The sequence below is a fragment of the Dendrobates tinctorius genome, unplaced genomic scaffold, assembly GCF_039654945.1.
Source record: "Dendrobates tinctorius isolate UK_male_01 unplaced genomic scaffold, ASM3965494v1 ptg000251l, whole genome shotgun sequence".
In the NCBI taxonomy this organism is placed as follows: domain Eukaryota; kingdom Metazoa; phylum Chordata; class Amphibia; order Anura; family Dendrobatidae; genus Dendrobates; species Dendrobates tinctorius.
The window spans coordinates 8523281-8539320 of NW_027361918.1; the positions used below are offsets into that span (position 1 = coordinate 8523281).

Genomic DNA, 16040 nt, shown 5'->3' on the forward strand with positions numbered 1-16040 from the left:
AATAACTTGAATCTGACCAAAGTAATAATAAATCAACAATCTATGAAAATGAACAAATGAAAGTCAGACATTGCTTCTCAGCCATGCTTCCACAGAATTTTTAAAAAAGTAAAACTCATGAAATCGGCCTGGACAGAAATGATGGATCCATAACTTAATAATTTGTTGCACAACCTTTTGAGGCAATCACTGCAACCAAACGATTCCTGTAACTGTCAGTGAGGCTTCTGCTCCTCTCGACAGATATTTTGGCCACTCCTCAAGAGCAAACTGCTCCAGTTGTCTCGTGTGTGAAGGTTGCCTTTTCCATGCGGCATGTTTCAGCTCTTTCCAAAGATGCTCAATAGGATTTAGGTCAGGGCTCATAGAAGGCCACATCAGAATAGTCCAGTGTTTTCCTCTTAGCCATTCTTGGGTGTTTTTAGCTGCGTGTTCTGGGTCATTATCCTGTTGAAAGACCCATGACTGAGACCAAGCTTTCTGGCACTGGGCAGCACATTTCGCTCTAGAATCCCTTGATAGTCTTGAGATTTCATTGTACCCTGCACAGATTCTAGACACCCTGTGCCAGATGCAACAAAGCAGCCCCAGAACATAACAGAGCTTCCTCCATGTTTCACAGGGTCAGTGTTCTTTTCTTGATAAGCTTCATTTTTCTGTCTGTGAACATAGAGCTGATGTGCCTTGCCACAAAGTTCCATTTTTGTCTCATCTGTCCATAGGACATTCTCCCAGAAGCTTTGTGGCTTGTCAACATGTAGTTTGGCAAATTCCAGTCTTTTTTTTTTTATGATTTTTTTCAACAATGGGGGTCCTCCTTGGTCGTCTCCCATGAAGTCCACTTTGTCACATTATTTTCAGGGGCACCATCATTTCTATCCAGGCCTATTTCATGAGTTTTCTTTTTGTAAAAATTCTGTGGCAGCATGGTTGAAAAGCAATGTCTGACTTTCATTTGTTCATTTTCATATATTTTTTAGTTATTTTGTCATATTCAAGTTATTTCTGTGACCATTGAGGGTTTCTCTGTCATTAAATGAGGGGTACCAACAATTTTGATCACGTGTATATATTTTTGCTGGATAACGACTGGGAAATTATTGGAACTGAAAGAAGCCTCAGATTATTCTCGGAATTCAGGTTCCTTGAACCATTAACTCTGAAGTTCACTTTGTGAAATTGAAATATCGAGCCAAAAGAAGCCTAGGTGAATATCCATGTTTACTAATCACAAGTCCAAAACTTGTGTTACTTGTGTCCAAGTATCTCTCGTCTGTTCATGTCCGGCCTCAGAAGTATGGTATAACATTTGGGGAGGAAGATGCAGCTCAGAAGTCCAGCACTGGAGGCCAAGATGGCAAATACCTGCACGGCTACAGTATACTTTCCACTGGTGCTCAGGTATGCCGGGATGAACAAGATCCAGACACAGCAGAAGACCAGCATGCTGAAAGTGATTAGTTTGGCCTCATTGTAGGTTCCGGGAAGGTTCCTTGCCATAAAAGCTGCTAAGAAACTTATCATGGCCAAAAACCCCATAAACCCCAAAGTCATGTAGAAGAATAACTTATGTCCTTCATTACACTCAATAATTATCTTATGATTTTCTATCTGAGTGTTCAGTGAAGGGAAAGGAGGAGACGTGTAAAGCCAAATAGAGCAAATTACAATCTGTAATCCGGAGCAAAGTCCTACAACATGACGTGGGATTACGGGTCCTAACCATTTCCTCAAAGGACTGTTAAGTCTGGTGGCTTTAAATGCCAAGATCACCATGATGGTCTTCGCCAGGACTGAGGAGATGCTGATGGAGAAGGCCACACTAAAGAATGTTTGTCTCAGAAGGCAAGTGACCTTCGATGGTTGGCCTATGAATACCAAGCAGCAGAGGAAGCAAAGAATAAGAGAAACCAACAAGATGTAGCTGAGCTCCCGGTTGGTGGCTTTGATCATTGGAGTGTTTTTGAATCTAATGAAAGTTAGTAAAATGGACAAGCCCAAAAATGAAAACAATGTGACCATTGACATCAAAATACGTCCAAGAGGCTCTTCATGAGATAGAAATTCTATGATTTTTGGAACACATCTGTTTCGTTCTTCATTCGACCACTGGTCTTGGGGACATCTGAAGCATTCAACTGCATCTAAGCACGGAAGTTCATGTTATAATACAATAGTTTTGCGCTTGAAGGACATTAGAGCTGATTAGGATCTAGATATCTCACATTGAGTTCTTATCTGTTGTATATAATGAGTAGGGTGCAGAAAAACATGAGCCCAAATGAGAAATGCAAACATAAGTGTGCTACATCACGTATGGAAACAATGCCAAGAGAGAAAAGGCCAATAATGATGCACACATCTAATTAAAGAATAAAAGCACGTCTTTATTAACACCAATAGACACGCAAACCATACATGATAAAAATATCTAAAGCCACACGAGAAAAGTGCATGAATTCAACACCCGTGAGACCATAATAGACGAGACAACCATTAGATGAAAAGTCAATCTCCCACAGTTACTCCGAACAGGCAACATGCCAAAGACAATATAGAGAATGAGCGTGAAAAACACAACCTATAGTTATAAATATCACTATTCCTCCTCAATCTCACAGTCCTGCAGACCAAATGACGCCCCCATGGAAAGTGCAAGGTATATGTGCAATAGATGTAATATCTTGGTAACATTACATCTATTGCACATCGCATTCCTTGCACTTTCCATGTGGACACCCATCAGCAGCACTGTGAGCTTGAAGAATAGCGATATTTATAATTAGTGTTTTTCATGCTCCTCTATTTTGTCTTTGGCATGTTGCCTGTTCGGAGTAACTGGGAGATTGACTATTCTCATCTAACTAGATGGAGGCCCAGTGCTATTGCATCGGGAGGGCACACAGATATACTCGCCTTCCAACGGCCCCCGATCTCTCCACGCTCCCGCCATGTTCCAGTCCCAGTAATGCTTAGCGTGAAGGACCGGAGATGACGTCACTCACGAGAGCGCTACGTCATCAGCGGTCTTTCGCACAAAGCATTACTGGGACAGGAAGATGACGGGAGCGTGGAGAGGAGATTGGGGGCAGTCGGAAGGTGAGTACCGGTATATCTCTGTGCCCTCCTGATGTGATAGCATCGGGCCTGCATCTAGTCTACTATATAATCGTCTAATGCTGTCTCTCTGGTCGTGCCCGGCCGGGCGCGACCAATCAGCGACGTGGGATTTCCGTTAGAGACAGAATTAGACGATTATATAGTAGATGATTTCCTCGTCTATTGTGGACTCACAGGTGTTAAATTTATGCAGTTTTCTCATGTGGCTTTAGATGTTTTTATCCTGTATAGTTTGTTTTAGTGTTAATAAAGACATGCTTTCATTCTTAAATTAGGTGTGCTCATAATTCATGTATTGATATAGGAAACCTCCACCTGATGAAGATGGATCCTCCGTCGAAATGCATTGTGGTTTAACCCCATAATCTCGTCTGAGTCTCTTTCCTGCACTTCTAAGACCGTTTTCCATTTTCTCATTGCTCCCATCCTCCATCGGAGGTTCTCGGCTGGAGCTGTGGTGGAGACCCAACATCCTGTCCACCCCTGGGTTGCTTCCTAAGCGCTCCTTCATGACGCTTACCACTGACTCATAATTCATGCATTGGCTTTTTCTCTCGTCTTTGATTTCTTATCCAACTTGTAAAGGAATTTTTCACTTACGTTTTGGTATGAAAGGCCCTTCTGACCTGGCTCCTTGTACCTACATTAGTGATGAGCGTGTGTTCTCAGGTAAGGTGTTATCGTGCTCGTGTGCTAACCAAGTGTATTTGACATGCTTGAAAAATGTGTTAGTCTCCGTGACTGCATGTCTAGCAGATGTTAGCCATAGAACACACAGGGATTTGCCCGACAGTTGAGAGACATGCAGCCGCGGAGACTCGAATATATTTTTCGAGCACGCCAAGGACACTCAGCACAAGAGCATGCTCGAATAACACCTTATGCGAGCACGTTCACTCATCAGTAATCTAAAGATCAGTGATACCTATGTAATTGACAGCATATGGATTTAGTTTTTTTTGCTATAGATGTAGTAAGGTGGAAATTCGTCTTTGAGAAGGGAGTTGAATAGAAAATTTTCATGGTGAAATTTGCAGCAAATATGAAGTTGGCAAAAGCGTGCTTGGCTCCGAGGCCTCATAAAATATGCAATTTACTAGAGAACGGCTTTTTATCTGTACTTGTACCATAGCCATAAAGTATCATAATAAGAAACGTGTACCCTGCCTTGTGTCCAATTTATCATGACTTGTGTCCAGTCTTCAAGGCTTTACCTGTGCTGTTAGAAATTTCTCCAGCAGAACATGACACACAGTCAAAACAGCAGGGAGGTTGTTCTAGTCTGGTGACCCTCCTGGATCCAGGGACACAGCTTCTACTGCATGCCGACTCCGGGACCTATGTAGAGAAGGAGCTGTGTCACAAGCTGGGCTGTGGAGTTGGTGTCTATTTTTTTTGGTGGAATCAGAAGTCGGTAATTTTGGAGTCGTGAGGTTAGGCTTAATGACTCCACAGCTCTGGTCACAAGTATCCTCTGAGAGTTTGATGATCTCTGTAGTAGGCCTTATTTATCCTACCATAGTCATAGAACCTCTAGAATTTTAATGGTAGGAGGAAAGCTACTTGTACATTCAATGTCTGGCCAAGGGGGATCCACATCTACTAAGCAAGTGAGGCTCACAAATGTAGCACAATAACTACCTCAATGCTTTTTGAAATAAACTTTCTCCCGACATCACAAGATCTTAGCAAAGGCAGCAGCATTATCCATGAGTCACACTGAATTGTTCTTGGCATTTGTGTTTGAGGTCCATTCATTAACAAGTTACCAAAATGGAATATGGGGCCACAAATGGAATACAAAGCCATCCACAACCTGTGTCTTCCATACATCTGTCACCTCGTCTCCCGGTACTTACCTACATGCTACCTCCGATCCTCACAAGATCTTCTCTACGCTCCTATCTCCTCTTCCCACAATCGCATACAAGATTTCTCTCGCGCATCCCCCCTACTCTGGAACTCTACCACAACATATCAGACTCTCACCTACCATGGAAACCTTCAAAAAGAGTCTGAAGACCAACCTCTTCCGACAAGCCTACAAACTGCAGTAACCACCAAACCACTGCACAACCCACTCTACCCTCGCCTATTGTATCCTCACCCATCCCTTGTAGACTGTGAGCCCTCGCAGGCAGGGTCCTCTCTCCTCCTGGACCAGTCGTGACTTGTATTGTGTAGGATTACTGTACTAGTTTTTATTATGTATACCCCTCCTCACATGTAAAGTGCCATGGAATAAATGGCGCTATAATAGGAACATTTCCTAGATCCTGAGCCACAAAAAAAATAGTTTTTTCGTAATCTTGTCCATACACCTTACCTGGGAGAACTTATCATTCCAAAGAATCAGGCTGCTGTTTATGACTATCTTATGACCTGAAGCACCCGAGGGAGTAAATGACCCAACAGTCACAAGCTGGAACTGTCCACCGAGGATCTGAATGGTCACAATGTCATATGAAGAAGAAATATCGCCATTGTTATCAAAAGTGATAAGGTCTCCTGATGGGGCCTGAAACGGCGTCTTCTTTAGGGATCGTAGAACCTGTAATGTAAATCCAAGAAAAGAAAAGTTACCGTTTTCAAGTAGGAGCGTCCCACTTGCATTCAAACATCATATCTCCTGACCTTGGCTAATATTCCAATACAGTTACTCGACCTCTGAATGTAAGAGCTGCAGAAAAACGTCACTGCATGCACCTAGCCATATTAGCTTTGCACTTATGAGGTGCAAATACCCCCAAACACGTGTCGGCAAATGGAGTTTCTGGTTTAGCTTCTTAGTCATGTGGAAAAGCACATTAAGGCTGTATGCCCACGTTGCGTTTTCGTAAGCGTTTTTGATGCGTTTTTCGGGGTCAAACCGCATCAAAAACGCTTAAAAGAAGCATCCCATTCATTTTAATGCATTTTGGCCTTTTTGTGCCAATGGATGCGTTTTTTACCGCTAAGCGTTTCCTTAGCGGTAAAAAACGCAGCATGTTCATTAATTTCTGCTTAGGTCTGCGTTTTTGGCTATTTCCTATAGTCCAAAAGACATGCGGAAATCGTGGCAAAAAATGCGCATTTTCTGGGAAGGAGACCCGTTTCCTGAGCGTTCAAAAACGCTACTGTGGGCACATAGCCTAAGGCTAGTTTCACACTAGCTTATTTTCCATGCAGCGCTCGGCGCCGCTAAGCCCCGCCCCCTGCCGGCTCCCTGCCCGCCCCATCCGGTCATCGCCGCCTACTATCGCACACGGCTGAATGCGATCTGCGCACCCTATCTTTAGCATAGGGTGCACTGGCCGTGCGCTAGTAGGATTATAGCATGCGCTGCGCACTTTTGAAGGTGCGCCGAGCGCGCCAAAATGCAACATGGTGCGTTCGGCACACACTGGCGCACCTTCAAACGTGCGCAGCGCACGCTAAAATCCTACTAGCGCACGGTCTGCGCACCCTATGCTAAAGATAGGGTGCGCAGATCGCATGCAGCCGTGTGCGATAGTAGGCGGCGATGACCGGATGGGGCGGGCAGGGAGTCTGCAGGGGGCGGGGCTTAGCGGCGCCGAGCGCTGCGTGGAAAATAAGTTAGTGTGAAACTAGCCTAAAGGCTTGATATTGACTTAGAATTGCTACAACCAATAGGAGGCGCTAGAATTCAAGTTATCTTCCTACCTGAAGAGGCCATTTGCCTACCATGTACACTGACAGTAAGGACTTGTTTAGATATGCCGAGTATTTGCCACAGAAAAACGCAGCATTTTACCGTACCAGCAAAGTTAATGAGACTTTCGAAATCTTATGTACATGGTGATTATTTTTTCCTTGCAGATTTGACCAATCTAGATGTTTTTTTTTTAATAATCTGCAGCATGTTAAATCTTTGTGTTTTTCACCTGCTGAAATAAATTGGGAGAAAAAGCCCCCGCTAAAAAGAGCAGGTTTTACCCATCGGTTTTCCATCCACTGCTTTAGTTTTTGCTGCAGAAAAAAATATTAAAATGCTCAATGTATGTATATGGCCTAAAGATAACTGCTAGTATTTTTGGTGGCAAAGCATTCAAGGAGTTTATAGTCTTAACTGTGGGTCTCATCTCAAGAGAAAACAGCCAAAATTACCTTTTTTCATTTTCACAGGAGCATGAATCTCATGTTTACTGCAACAGGCTTGACAGATTTTCTGTGTATAGGAGCACATCTCGCTAGAGTCAATTCGTCATTAGAGATTGGAATCGGAATCTATCATTAGAGGGGAAGGTCAGCAGCCATCACTAGAGGGCAAGGTCAGCAGCCATCATTAGTGTATTGGGTCCAAAAAGTGATCTCATCATTAGGGTGCAGTTCATAGAGTTCATGGAATGTTAAGAATTGGAAAGGACTTCTGGGGTCGTCCCGTCCAATCCCTTGCTCAATGCAGGAGTCACTAAACCATCTAAGGGCTCAAACTCACTTCCGAGAGACTCGCATGAGGCAGTGCTAGGTTTTCATGCGAGAGACTTGGGCGATTCTCTCGCAAGTGAGTATGAGCCCTAAGACAGATGTCTGCACAGCCTCTGAGTGGAAGAACTCACTATCTCTTGTAGCAGCCTGTTGCACTCATTGATCACCCTCGTCAAAAAGTGTCTCCTAATATCGAATCTGTTTCTTCTCTTTTTTCAGTTAACATATTCAGTGTATCAAGAAAGGGTGGATTCAGATCACCTTAATATTAAAAGATTGAGTCAGCAGTCATCATTAGCGAGTGGGCTTATCAGAGTCAACTCATTAGAGGGGGGTGAGGTTAGCAGTCATCTCATCTTTTTAAAGTGCACCTGTCACCTGTTTTGGCCGCTATAAGATATGGCCGCTGCCTTTTGGGGCTTATCTACAGCATTCAATAATACCGTATATCTGCCCCCGATCCGAACTGCAAGATAAGAAAAATAAGTTTCATTATACTCACCCGTGGGGCGCTCCGATCCGATGGGTGTCGCTGGTGCGGGTCAGGGGCCTCCCATCTTCTTGCGATACCGCCCTCCTGCTTGCTCCATCGCTCCTGGCGTCATGTTCCTGCACAGGCGTACTTCTCTTCCCTGTTGAGGGCAGAGCAGATTCCTGCAGTGCGCCAGGCGCTGGGCCTCTCTGACCTTTCAAAGTGCCTTGGCACTGCAGTACTTTCCTCTGCCCTCTACAGGGCAGAGAAGTAGGCCTGCGCAGGAGCGGGATGCCGGGGAGTGACGATGCAAGCAGGAGGATGGCGTCGCAAGAACATGGGAGGCGCTGGACCCGGACCTGCGACACCCATTGGACCGGATCACCCCCCCGGATGAGTATAATAAAACTTATTTTTCTTATGTTGCAGGTCGGACCGGGGGCTTATCTACAGCATTATAGAATGGTGTATATCAGCCCTGAAAGGCGGTAGCTGCTTCTTATATCGGCCAAAAGAGGTGACAGGTGCACTTTAAGAGTGGGTCGGTAGGGCCCTATTGTTGATTAAGGTCAATAGTCATTCTAAAATATTTTCATCATGAGAATAATTAAATATTGTACTTAGGCAAACTTAGTGAAGGCTCCTTTATCATTTCTTGGACACTAATATTTTGTCGCGTTTGTTTGTTATTTTCTCCCATTCATTTGAGCTTCCTTTAAGCACCTAGACTTAAAGTAGTCCAGGAAGTAAAAATGAAATGTGGCTGCTTTGTTCCAAAAACGATGCCACCACTGTGTCTGGAACCGCAGTTCAACCTCGTTCACATTAATGTAGCTGAGCTATGATAACACGACCCAACCCATAGACACGTGGCACTGGTTTTAGAAGATACCCTCTGTGTATTCTTCTCACCTTTACATTCCCTTTAATCTGTGATTACACTCTGGTTCTGTAAATGACTCGTCAAAGATTCCCCATCAACATTTAAGATGTTACCTTCCAAGGTTGGATATTGCTGACGTTACCGCATGGTTGGTGAATTCTTCCACATGGGCTTTGGAGTAATGTACGCAGTGCATGAGCATAGGCATATACAGCCAAGTAGGCATGGTAAGTATAGCTAAGGTCAAATGTCTCAAATAAAGAAGGTACCATCACCTTAAGATCTTCATCCGGGGCACAGACTGGTCCCCGAGACCCAAAATTGGTTACATTTTTCATGAATTCTCCATTACTCCATGCACAGTTAAAAGCAGTTTCCCAAAATGGCTTAATATATGGATGTGTGTCAAATAAAGAAGGATTCAAGTTTTGTAAAAATATCTCAAATCCTGGCATTGCCCTAGTATTAGGCATTAACCCAATGGTCCCATTGAGGACTTTCCAAGCTTTTTTGGAGAAAAGCCCTGGTGTTATTGTAAATGATGCTGAGGCAATGAAAATCTTCCCTGTAACTTCCTCGTCATACATAACATCAAGGAGAAACTTCATGTGAGATTCGGTACTGTGAAGGATGATGATGTTCACAGAGCTTTTGCGTATCACATCCACCACCCTTAGGACTTGTGTTTTTGAGTAGCTAAGATGGATCTTTTCAGCAAAAGCCACACAGCTTCCACTTTTCTCTATCTCAGCTCTTATCACTCTCCCACCCTGCTCTCCAACATCATTGTCTACAATTATCATCCCGATCCATGCCCAACCAAACCGACCAATAAGTTGGGAGAGAGCGATGTTCTGGTACATGTTACTTGGCACCGTGCGGAGGAAGGACGGGAAGTTCACCTTATCACTCAGTGCTGACGAGGAGGCTCCATGACTGATCTGGAAGAAACATTACAATTCAGTGGTAGGTTTGAGTTATTCAAGCAATGTGCTTCCACCACAACTCAGACCTTCCATCGTTGTATAAGCCTCAATTTTTCTGCAAAATCAATGGCGTATGTTGCACTCCATGCGGGCTTTGTCAGAGCTGGAAGATCTGAGTGAGTCAGCGGAGAGTTATGTTTTTAGGAAGAGTGAGTATAAGGTTTTTTTTCCCCTTCTCTCTCATATCAAAAGACTGACCGTCACATCCAAACAGAAATCAGGTGTGAACAGGTGCTTACTAAGAGTAGCCATCTCCATAAATAACTAACAAATAAAATCGCATGCTGTAGCTCTATGGCATGGAAATATGAAATATATGAAATTTTAATAGCGTTACTTCACTAGAAAATATGAAAAATTGAGTATACTTAGCGCATAAATTGGCCAATTCATGTGTACTCGGCAGCCGTAATAAGGCGATTGTCGTTGCTGGGAACCTATCTAATGTGAATCCTCTCTTAGACTAAAGTCTTTCCTCTCTGTGGGCAGCACCACTATAACACCCCGGCAGCAGGCGCGCTGTCTGGTTGTTATGTTTGACACCAGCCTCTCCTTCACATCCCATATACAATCTCTTGCCCGCTCTTCCGCTTAAACCTAAAGAACGTCTCTAGAATCCGCCCTTTTCTCACCATGGAAATAAGGAAAACCCTCACTATAGCATTGATCCACTCCCGCCTGGACTACAGCAATGCTTTATTAATTGGCCTCCCCGTTACTCGACTTTCCCCTCTCCAGTCCATCCTTAATGCAGCAGCCAGGGTCATCCATCTGGCTAATCGGTACTCGGACATGCCCGCTCTTCAGCCAGTTCTTACACTGGCTGCCCATTCATTATAGGATCCAATTCAAAGTACTTGTTCTCACCCACAAAGCTCTCCACAGTGCGGGACCCCCCTACATCTCCCTCAGTTCTGTCTTCGGCCTAACCGACCGCTGCGCTCTGCAAAGGACTTTCGACTAACCTCTGCACTAATCCATACCTCCCACTCCGGACTCCAAGACTTCTCCCGCGCTGTGTCAATCCTTTGGAATGCTCTACCCCAAGAAATCAGGACTATCCACAATTTGCATAGTTTCAGGCGCTCCCTCAAAACACATTTGTTCAGAGCGGCCTATCACGTTCACTAATCAAAGTCATTCTATGTGTAAGTGCGTGTGTAGCCCATTCACTATCTCCATCCATCCCTCACTCCCTCCAGATGGCTGGACCTTCATTGTAAATACACCATTGTAAATACACACCTGTCCTCTGTATCTCCCCCACCTCATTGTAGAGTGTAATCTAGATGGTAGGTAAAGCTTGTTTGTGGATTGGCATTGGCTTTTGGAAGTTATGCAGAAGCTCAAGGTCAAGTGACAGTATAAAAACCTGGCAACCATAATAACCTTTATACCTTACTACTCAGAAATATGCGTGGTTGGGGAAAATTGGTATCTGAAAGTCATGTGAAGACACAACTTTCCCTCATGTAAGCTTTTGTTTTTTAATTTCTGTATGTGCAATGTTAAGTCTTCAGTTATACAGAATATCAAGATAGAAGTGAAGGAACGGACCAAAATTTGCAACAAATAGACTTTACATTATTAATTATTGTACCTGTGGGTAATTGTAAACTCCCAATATCCGAGCTATAGGAAGAGACAGAGCTGACGCCATATCTCCAATTATCCCAACCATTATGGAGGTCATGTGACAGTCATAACCGGGGATGGGATTTCTAGCACCAGACATGAGGGACATTGCTCCTCCGATGGCCCGGAGCTCAGACATGCAAGAGTGAAGAAGGCTGAAGCCAATCGAGATGTTAGGTAGAAAGTCCGTAGAATTGTTAATTTCATTGATTGCAAATATAAAGCCAAGAACATCCCTGTAATATCTGATGTGGAACCTGTAGATGGCACCAAGACACAGAATTAAACTTTGTAGACTCCAACTTTGTCTCCCTGATCACAGCACCTTGGACATGAAATTTCTTGTATTAAAAGGTAACTTCAAGTCTCAGAGAGACAGAAGAGTCTGGGAATATAAACTAATGACAACCTTTGACACTCTCAGTGCAGAAATGAACGTATCGCATGGATTTATGTCTTTCTACATCAACCACGGAATGTGCTCTTCAAACCATTTGGGGGCTTCAGGACCATGGACCAGACCTCAATTACAGGACAATAAAACTTTCACACTCAATATCTATGACCTCTTTGAATACTTATGGACACACCAGTTTATCCCTCTCCCATAATGATAGTTCTGCTTCATGTCACTTGTTTTATCTAGAGCATTATTTCTCTGCTGTGTTATGTACATATATATGTGATTCTTCAGATGTTGTATTAGTCTTTGCCTGATGAAGAGACCTGAGTAATCTCGAAAGCTGCAATGTGTTACCATCTTTTCCGTTAGGCATTAAAAGGTATCAACCACTGAGGATGCTCAAATCTTAATATTTTTCTAGCATTCAACAGCATTCCTCAGATGCCCCAGAAAGGAGAAGTATCAGGTCCTTGGTGTCATTACCTATAGACTCTACAGATATAATGTCCGGAAAGGTATCACTGGGAAGCTCCCCTGCCTGTTAAGAAGATTTTTACAATTATCTGAGCATTTTTAGACTTTTTTATTTATTCATCCTGGGATTTTAAGATCTCCTCTGCTTGTGAACAGGAACAATATTGTTTGAGTTAAGGATGTGCCAAGCATCTTTATGCAAGCAGAAATCATTTGGCCATTTCTACTATTAACAGGACTGGTCTCGTTTGGCTTAGAGAGCCAAGCAGAGCAGGAGAAGTCATCCTTAAGCAATATGTTTGTAGTCACTGACAGTAAAGTTATATCTCGAAAATGTTGGGTTGAAACACAAAATATATGAGAAAGAACTTGATGAGCACAGAACTTGCCATTCCATAAGCAATGAGATGAATAGAAGATGGTGAAACGTATTTAAAGGGGGCTGTGAAGTTGTCTAAAGTTGATCAAAAGCAAAAAAGTTTAACCAAACGATTGACGGTGTAACTTGACAGTCGGTTGTCAGATAAAACAATTGTCTGTCATAATCTGGAAAGTAAGGAGAAAATGGAAACGGTCTTAGGAGCGCAGGAAAGAGACTCAGACAAGAGATGGGGTTAAACCACAACGCGTTTTGACGGATCCGTCGAAAAAGCGTTGTGGTTTAACCCCATCTCTCGTCGAAGTCTCTTTCCTGCGCTCCTAAGACCGTTTCCATTTTCTCATTGCTCCTATCCTCCATTGGAGGTTTTCGGCTGGAGATGCGGTGGAGACCTGACATTTTTGTCTTCCCCTGGGTTGCTTCCTAAGCGCTCCTCTATGACCGCTTATCACTGACTCTTATCATCTGGAAAGTAGTCATTTGAGTTTTTTTATCTGATGAATCTGATCATTGGTCCACAAATTATCTGTGAAAAGTTCACTGAATAATTATAAGAACCCATACATGATTTCCAGGCCCACTAATATCGCTAGGATTGGTCCACCATTTCATGTGCACAGAGGACTCCTTTCTCTTTCCTGACAGATAATATTGGGAATGAGGAAGTACAGGGTACAGAGAAGTCTGGAGAGGACAGGTGAGTGGAAGCAGGTTTCTTCCACTCTGATAATTCATGAGCCAAATGTTCTGGTGTATGGAGGAGTCAGGAGAGAGCCTTGCGGCTGTAGGAGTGTCCCCTGTGTGTAGGCATCTTAAGAACATTCCCAGAAAGGTGTTTCATCCTACTTGCCCAGTTTGAACCACTGTAATAGCCTAAAGGTCTAAAACAAATTGATGATGTAACAAGATATCGTGTTAGTTTTAGATCTTTATTGTTTAACCCTCTCTTGATCAGAATCTATTGATTACTAAATACACAGATGAGCAAAAGGGTAACAATATTTAGAACATTTGACTCTCAGACTCCATATCTCTCCATCCACTACTGCTTTGACGTGAGACCATCATAATTTTATAGACAACCATCTTTTGTATCTCATACATAAATTTGACTTGCAACTACTTAGCATATGATCAGTTATGCAGATTCTTGTCACGTCGCTGCATTGTTCCAGTTCTGCTCCAGGTGGTGGAAAAATATTTTATACTACAAAATACAACCTGTTCTCACATTTCCTAATAGATCTGTATGTTATTACGATGATTCCCAAGTGAAAGGTCATTGTTTCAAAACGAGGAGCAGCCATTAAGATTTCCCAAGAAAAGAGAAAGCGCCTCATCCAGCTCATCAAAAGTGGTTCCTCAGCCAAGAAAATTGCCAAACTGCATCATGTGAGTGCCAAGATAGTCAGAAGAATATGAAATGAAGTTCATCCATCAATTCAAAAGTCAAGAGGTGGATGTCAAGACAAAACATCAGAGTCAACAAGTCGGCTCATCACAAGGTCACAAACTCGGCAGTGGAGGAGGTTCGTATGCTTCATAATACTGAAATCACAGACGTCCATTCAAGTACCGTGCAACACACTTTACGCAAGTCTGGAATGGTGGCTCAAAAAAAGAAGAAGCCTCGACTTCAATGTTGTCATAAGAAGCATCAGCTCGAGTTTGAATCGTTACGAATCTCCCCCCCATGTGCTCACCCACCTATCCACTCTCTCTTTCCCCATGTGCTGACTTCTCCCGTCTGCGCTCTTCTTTGACCTGTCTACCCCATGTGCTATCCCTCTTGTCTGCTGTCTCTCTCCTTCCTGTGCTGTGTTCTCCCCTCATGTGCTGTCCTGTTTGAGTTGTCTCCCTCCTGTGCTCTGGCTCTCTCACCCCTGTGTCTGACCCTGTACAGAACATACCACAGCTCCTGGGCAGGGGAGGAAGCAAAAGACAATACTGACATTACAGCAGGAGATGGCAGAGGATACATTTTGTGAGGTAAAATATTGTTTAAAAAGAGTCAGTGAAATATTTTACCTCACAAAATGAATCCTCTGTGATCCCCTGCTGTAATGTCAGTATTGTCTTTTGCTTCTTCCCCTGCCCAGGAGATGCGGTATGCTCCGTACACGTTCAGACACAGACAGTTTTTAAAATAAACTTTCATTCATGGGAAAAGCCCTTCAATGTGATTGCCTTCCTCTGCCTGTAGATACAGTACGTCGCGCATCTTCTGCCGGGATCAGACAAATGATTCACTGCACCTGCGTGGAATTCGCGCAGGCACAGTGCGACGGTGTTCCGCTGGTGGTACCGCGCAAGAGGCTGTGTGAGTGTGTGAGTGTGACTGTGTGTGTGAGTGTGTGTGTGGTGTGACGGTGTTGCGGTGGTGGTACCACGCAATAGGTTGGTACCAGCAGCAGTTTCCATATTGAGACATCCATCACTTGGGTGTCCCAATATGGTGGTCTATGAACTTCCTCCACTTGGAATTCTTGGATACGGTGACATCTGGGTAAAACAGGAAATGAAAACATTACAAGGCAATTCTATAAATAGATGATGGTGGTCTCATGTTCAAAGCAGCAGTGGATGGAGAGATATGGGGCCTGAAAGTCAGAAGGTCAAAACATTATTACCCTTTTGCTTGTTAGTGTATAGCATTTGCTATGACTGAATCTGGGATAACCTCCTAATTCTTGCACCAAATACATTCAAGATAATTGCCCCAGCCTAATTCATATATTAGTTGGCCCAAAGAAAGACCAGGATTTAAGGTCATTGAAGTTACATGGTTGAGTCCATGAATCTATATAATCTCTTACCCTTTACAGGACACAGGTTGCGGCCAATCATGGAAGCTCGGCTGGGAGAAGTCATATCCAGAGTAGACCAGGAAGAGTCCCCCAATGAGGACATCTCCAGGCTGAGTAAAGGGATCCATCTCCCACCCTCGCAGTCTGCAACCAAAGACCTGCTCCATGGTGAGGAGTAAGGACAGAAGGAAAAGGAGGAGTCTGGTCATTGGCACTTGTCTCTGTACATCATCATTTTGACAACATGAAGTCCTCGTGGGAAGATGTCGAGGAACATCTGTCATTGATGTTTTATTCTCTCCATTCCTCTACCTGTGATGAAAAAAGTCCACATCTAATTCTGTTGAGTGATTATAACTATTGCTTCGTACAAACACTGGTGATCTCACATACCAGCTAATGCCAAAGTCAGGAGGTAGCAGCCATAGATACCAAGGCATAGGCTTAGGAAAG

The 16040-nt window shown here is 43.6% G+C and overlaps 1 protein-coding gene across 1 annotated transcript; it reads right to left on the bottom strand.

Moving 5' to 3' along the window:
• Positions 1-1197: 1197 nt before the first annotated feature.
• LOC141065376 (extracellular calcium-sensing receptor-like) lies at positions 1198-15715 on the bottom strand. Its single transcript, XM_073557828.1, has 6 exons — positions 15597-15715; positions 11490-11781; positions 9017-9844; positions 5447-5671; positions 4335-4458; positions 1198-2144 (listed from the first exon to the last, which is right to left on the bottom strand). The coding sequence occupies exons 1-6, from the start codon at positions 15713-15715 to the stop codon at positions 1249-1251; spliced, it is 2484 nt and encodes an 827-aa protein (XP_073413929.1). The 3' UTR covers positions 1198-1248.
• Positions 15716-16040: the final 325 nt, after the last annotated feature.